Here is a 6,826-nt window from a genome sequence, read left to right on the forward strand (position 1 = left end):
GCTGTGGCATAGTGCTGTTCCGCTGCCATTACGCAGGAACCACAATTATTATTATTGTTATTGTTATTAATTTATAATCTCAAATGCAATAATTTAGTTTATTCAGTTGGGACAACAGCAAAATCCGCGAATTTTTGTTCACTTTTTAAATATCTAAAAACAGCAGTAGATAAAACGTTGCAGCAATGACATACCTTGCGCGTCCGTTTTTTCAGAAGCATCGGACATATTAAAAAATTTTGCAAGGAAAATTTGAAAAAATTAAGAGATTTTGGTATCTGATTTTTTTGATAAATTTGATAGTATGGCTTTACGTATTCTCAATTCTTTCAGGAAAAATGCACTGGGTAAGAACTTTGGTAAGATTCTCCGACAGGCGTTCCGAGATTTGATTGGCTGGGTTTTAAGAGGATTGTTTGTTTTCAGGAAAGCCAATGCATCAGACAACACTCTTTTAGAGGACGATGACTTTGCAGTGTTTGCCCAGTGCTACCACAACTTATACAGGGAGGCAGCTGGTCTCGAACCGGTCAAGTGGAACCCAGAACTGGCAACCTTTGCTGCAAATTGGAGCAAGAGTCTTGAGACTAAGGGATGTGCCCTGGAACACAGTACCCTTGAGATGCGCACAGCAATTGGAGGAAAGTTTATTTCACTTTATTTTGTTAAAAAATCAGAAATATAAAATTGCAAGATTTTTTTTGAAAGGATTTTATAATAGCTTTTTCCAACATTCACACCATGCATGATTATTGGAAAAATCTTGCAATGACCCTTGCAAATAAATCTTGCAGGGATCGATTCATATAGAAATAAAGTGCAGCAATTTTACAGTTTTCAGCCGTATTAACAATTTTGTTTTTCCCTCTTAACCCGACGAGATTTAAAATCTAGTAAAATTTTTCAAAGAGGTTTCAAAATTTTCTCCTTATGTTAAGTATAGTATCCATAGTTTCAGGAGAAAATTTCCTTTTTAAGTACTCTGTACTAGGGCATTAGATTTTAGAAGTTTGGTTAATTGTAAGCATACAAAATGTATAGAACTGGGCTATGTGGGTGAGAACATGTACTCGATGTCACCTGACCAACTTGAGAATGAAGAAATTCCTCAGTTTGGAATGAAGGCAGTTGAGAACTGGTTCAATGAGGCAGAACTTTATCAGTATCCAGGACAGAATGACTCATTCGACTCCTGTTTGGGCTCTTCAGCTGACATTGGGCATTTTTCACAGGTGCGGGTACTGTGTTTTAGTTGTAAAAGCATGTCAGATATAATAGCGTTAAAACAACAATGGAAACCAAATATAACTATTTTGAAAATTGTGACAGGAAAATGCTCCAGCCCATGAAAAACTGAAACTTAGAAATTGTAAGCAGTTTCGGCCATCACGACTTAATTTTTCGATCCACATAAAACAAAAGTTGATATCGCTGATCTGATGAGATTGCAAAAGATTGAGCCCAGCATCGCTTGGAGATGAAGTTTTGGCAAGACCCTCTGCATAGATTGAAAAACATATATTAAACATTTCACTTACTCAAAAAATGCTTGCAATTGGGGATCGCAACTAAGCGTCCTTCGCAGCCAAACTTTGGATGGATCATTCGCTAATTTACGCATTTGATTTTTGCAGTTTACATTACATCCAAAAAAATCACCAGAAAAATATCCTTCTGCAAATCACAATATCACTTTTCTCGGTAGAGGAGTTTTTTATTCTTTTCTCTATACAGTAATATGCAGTAATCATGGAGTCTCTATACAGTAATTATGCAGTATTTTTTGCATATATAAAATAAATTATTAGGATTGATTAAATTAGGATTAAATAAATTATTAGGAAACACAAGAATTACTCTTCAACAAAAAGTGGAGGTTTTTTACAATCATAAAGTACATCTGCCAATATCACAATCTACCAATATCACTGGCAAAAGATTGATTTTTTTTATTTTTAGTTAGCCCATTTTGGTCCAGTAGGATAGGCACTAAATTAGGATAGGCAAATCCGCAATAACAAAGAAGTTAAAATCTTTTATACAAAATATCGGTCTACCACGTTCTCTTTGTAAGTCGAATCATGCTCATAAAATAAACAAGGGGAATATCGGTCGAAAACCGTATTTTCTTAATTATGGGTTGACAACAGTCTTTTTCATTAGTTGACCTGCGGCCTTTTCATATCATTAATTGGTCAATCACGGCTTATTTTGTTCTTCAGCTTTTGTTCTTCTTGTATTTTTCAAAGGCAAAATTCTATACCCAGAAAAGCATTTACAGAACCAAAAAAAACAAAAGAAATTTAGTAGCGAGATTGGTAAAAAAAATCTAAATTTTCGACTAGATAGGGGTTTTTCAGAGAAGATTTCATGATCAGCTCGCATCTGCCAAAGTAACTTTTTGAGCGATCTTCTGCTAACTTAAGAAAGTCTGATCACTTTACATGCTAATTCTTCCCAGCAATGCACGATAGCAAACGTCTTCAGAAACGTTAGATTGTTTGTTTGCAAATTTTCTTGCAAACTAGAATAAAAAGTTATTACAAAACAACTTCATTTTGTGCAGAAACGCATGTTTTATAAGTATCCCAGGGCAGTATTTTTATATGAGGTTACTTCGGACTAGTTGAGAGGTCGACTTCATATATGAAAGTCGACCCAAATACTTTTCATACTCAAATCGACCACGTTCTTTTCATAGCTAAAATGGACCCCCCAGAGTCTTTTCATGGGTCGTTTTCTAACAAATACTTTGGTCGACACATGGCCGACTCCGAACTCTTTTTTGGTCAACACAGCCCCATCATCTATCGATCAAAGCATGGTCAAGGCTCCCACAATTAAAGTCTACACAAAGTCTCTTCATATTCAATATAGGTCGATCGCTGTCTTTTTGTACCCGGTAGGTGTCAACCATGAGCTTTTCCTTCATTAAGTCGACCTCCCAGCTAGGGAACCAACCTCGTATACAAAATGAAAACATCTAAATATTGGCTTGTTTTTTTTTCAGGTCATGTGGGGTAATACAACAGATATAGGGTGTGGATACACAGTGTGTAACTTCAAGACAATCCTGGTTGTGTGCAACTACCACCCGGGGGGCAATGTGCCAGATGGACAGATGTTTTCGGATGAGAACTTCTGTAAACTGAACAAATTTGCCAAACTCCCTAAGCCGATTATGCCGTGTAAAGATGACGTGAAATGTTAGAGCTCAGTGTTGTATTGAATTGAGATAAGTGTGTTTTAGAGATAAGATACGCGTGTCTCCCATCATCCCTGTCCTTTACTATAATCAGAAGACGTAATTTCAGTTTTGAATATATTTATGTTGTTGTTCCCACATTTTTTGAAAAAAAAATGGGAGAACTTTATGCTAGGCCCATTTTTCCTGCTCAGCCAATTTTTGACTTCTTGATTTTTGTTTTTTTTGGAGTTTGCTTTTTTGGAAATTAAAATCCCCAACTTTACCCAAAATTTGAGGCAATTTAGCCTAATTTTTGATCAACTTAAGCTAAAAGGTTGGTAAAACTTCAACCATTTACGACAACTAGGGGTTCAACGGAGAAAATCTTTGAGAAACAAGTATCTTATCGTTTCGTCAACGACTCTTTAATACAGAAATAAAAAAAGTTCTTTTATGTTTTCTTAACCCCGTCCTTCAACTGTGTTAACCTAACTTCTCATCGAATATTCAGTTCGTTTCAAATATTATTTAAATTTTGATAAACAGGGAGGGAATCGTTTGAATTCTGTCCTTTGATGGCGAATTCATCAAAAAATTTGAAAATCTGATTATAAATTTCAAAATTAAGCAACCTAAAAGAATTCAGACGTCAACTGATCTCTATAAGTTGTTTTTATATATTTTTATCTTAATATCTTTAACAATAAACTTTACAAAAATTTTTTTAAAAAGAACTTTAAAGTTACATATCACAGTTGGCGAACGTTTCGTCTTTCTGTCGAAAAAAACATTTAAGTGGCATAAAATGCTCCTAACCAAATAATTGGTGTTCCTTTTGCTCTTCGTGTGCGTAGTTTGCGGTTCTAACAGTTTTTTTGAGATTTTAAATGTTTAAGATTTGATGCTCATATAAGAACAAGATATTCCTTCGGGAAGTGTTAGAACCAAAACTACAGCACAAAACTATAAATTTTCAAAGTGCCTCGAAGCGTTTTTTATTTAACTTGGCAGATATATAAGCTACCAAAAAAATTCTTATTAAATCAGTGTTGTTACATAATAAAATATCTCCCGAGAGGTGAAGAAAGCAGAAGAAGTTGATTTCTCAAATGAATTTTTTTGGTTGTATGTTTTTTTTATCATTTGTTTGGCATTAAATATAAAAAACATTTTGAAATAAAATTTGTGACACTACATATTTCGAAAAGCCAATTCAAACTTCTTATTTTTCCAGCTCTTCGATCTTTAGTATTCTTGTTCTAGCTTTTTTTGCAAGCGGTGTATGATTATCAGTCTGATTTTAGAATTGCAAAAAAACATCTTTAATTTCTCAAAAAGTTGAAGGAAAAGACTGACTAATGAAGCTCAATCAAAACCCTAAATAATGCGAAAGAAGTCAAACGTAAAGGGTTCGTGTTCAGTTACAACAAGTTTCTGGAAAACTCTCTTGGTAATACTTATGGCAATTTAAGTGCAACTAAGTATTTCGTAAAAGAAAGTTGGTCAGGTTTTTTTGCTTCTTCTGAAAACTCAATTATTTTTCCCTGATGTTTCTGTTTCAGACTTCAGCTAAATATCTTTAGCTTTTTTTTCGTAGCAACTTGATTAAAACAATGTTCGTTGCTAAAACAAGCGTTTCTGAAACATCTTTTATAATATTTTGATTTGATGTTTTCAAATGCGAATGTGGGAACATTCTGTGCTACGCACAGAACAAGTGAGCCCTCTTGTTATTACGATTATTAAATAACACTTTCATTTATTAAAATATATTTACAAGTACAAACATGTGAAACAATACCTGATAATGTTGCCGCCATGGCATGTAACATGTTATGATCTTAAGTTCTTCTTGCTAAAAGGAGAAGAGTAATGTTTTTTTTGAACATCTATTTCCAAGTTTGTCCTTATCTTGTATTTTCTATTCATTTTCTAAAAAGATTGATAATCAATATTTTATCGGGTTTCGTTTCACAATGCACTTTAAGAAATTGAACAGATCTATCACAATTTCAGTAAAATTTTACAGAAAACATAGTTTACCAGTTGAATTTACTTGTTTCTGAAACACAAGACGATCGTTTCATTTATCGTGTCGACATTCAAACCACCTAACTATATAAATTTGTTTCCTTATTTTTATAATTTGTTTTTTGATTTGTTGTGGAATTTCAGCTTTATCTAGATGTGATTACTATGTTGTGAATTTTAGAGCTTTAATTGTAGTGGCGGGAGGAATCATAAATTAATAACACATCAAACTCAGTTTATATTATATTTACTTATAGCTTATAGCTCAGTTTATATTATATTTACTTACTTAACTATATAACTTTGGCCCCAATTAAAGTAGTTGAATTTTGAAAAAAGAATTAGCTCATTGTTTTAAGTTCCTATCCCTGGGGTTGTTTCGGCTAGTCCAAAGCACACTGACCACTGTAAACAGAGCGTAATAAGACTAATACGGCGCCTCGGAAAACTGAGACCCAAAACGGAGCCATATGGTGCCATGGAACATATGTTTCATAGAAGACTTTTTGATAAAATAATCCTGATAAAAATTTAACGGCCTTATATTAGGGCCGTTAAATTGTTCTCAGTAGCATTTTATCAAAAAATGTATCTTCTATGAAAGAAATGTTCATATTCGTCTGGCAATTGTTGCGTGATCATGTTGTGAATGCGGTAATAAATTATGTTGTCATCGTTTGGATCTATTCTCTGCCACCTTCCAGCGCACAAGGTAAAAAATTTTCATGGGCACATACAATTTTTTACATATTCTGCTATCCAACAACAAATAATTTGTAACAGGGGTTTCATGATAATTTGTTGCTGGAGGAACAGATAAGATACCGCTTCTTATATGTTTTTGCTGCTCTTAATATTCAGTAAAAAAAGTTATCGTCCAGTTACAACAACCAGTTTAATCGGAAAACCTGCTGATGGCACAGACTAACTAACTCATTAAAAAGTGAGTTCAATTTTGCTATCAAAAACCAACCTGAGGTGTAGAGAACTACCAGAGTCAAAAAATGATGGAATGAGTATTGTACATTTTAGAATAATTGCAGCTATTTTTTTTTTAAAAAATGCTTGGCTTTTAGTATGATTTAAAAACTAATTTCATCTTTCCCAGTTTATTTGTAAAATGGTTTCACGTTTTGTTCTCAACATTTCACAGACATTTATAAAATTTGCGTGTTTATTTTGAATATAAAAGCAAAAAAATACAAATTGTTATCAAGGTACTGCCACGGCTGAAAAAATCAACACAGATAATATGGTTCTCGTGTTTCTTTTCAAGTTAGAAAGAAAACTCTCCCTTTATGTTATAAATTTGACACTGATCAATGAAAAATTTAACAGAAAATATTTGAAAAAAAAAATAATGAAAACATCTCAGAGCTTATCAAGTTGAGCGTGTGAGGAAAGAATGTATGAACAAAAGTTTAAGCAAGACGTATTGAAATATTGCCTCCCCCATTGTTTTTACGCCCCCCAGTAACAAGTTATAAGTTGTTATATAGCACTTTACTATGTAAGAAAATAGCACGTACGCCGGGGGGGGGGGGCGTAACAGATATAAGCCCAATAAGCTGTGGGCAGGCAAAACAGGAAAGATCCGAAATATTTTTG

The 6,826-nt window shown here is 33.6% G+C and overlaps 1 protein-coding gene across 1 annotated transcript in view; it reads left to right on the plus strand.

The window, feature by feature from the left end:
• Positions 1-6,826, plus strand: part of LOC142349136 (cysteine-rich venom protein-like) — a 319,707-nt gene that overhangs the window by 3,594 nt on the left and 309,287 nt on the right. The window contains exons 2-4 of the mRNA XM_075400551.1: positions 427-639; positions 1,040-1,232; positions 3,011-3,206. Of these exons, the coding sequence (XP_075256666.1) occupies positions 427-639; positions 1,040-1,232; positions 3,011-3,206 (602 nt within the window). The remainder of the gene's footprint in view (positions 1-426; positions 640-1,039; positions 1,233-3,010; positions 3,207-6,826) is intronic.

This window comes from Convolutriloba macropyga, chromosome 11 (assembly GCF_964194025.1).
Source record: "Convolutriloba macropyga chromosome 11, txConMacr16.3, whole genome shotgun sequence".
In the NCBI taxonomy this organism is placed as follows: domain Eukaryota; kingdom Metazoa; phylum Xenacoelomorpha; order Acoela; family Convolutidae; genus Convolutriloba; species Convolutriloba macropyga.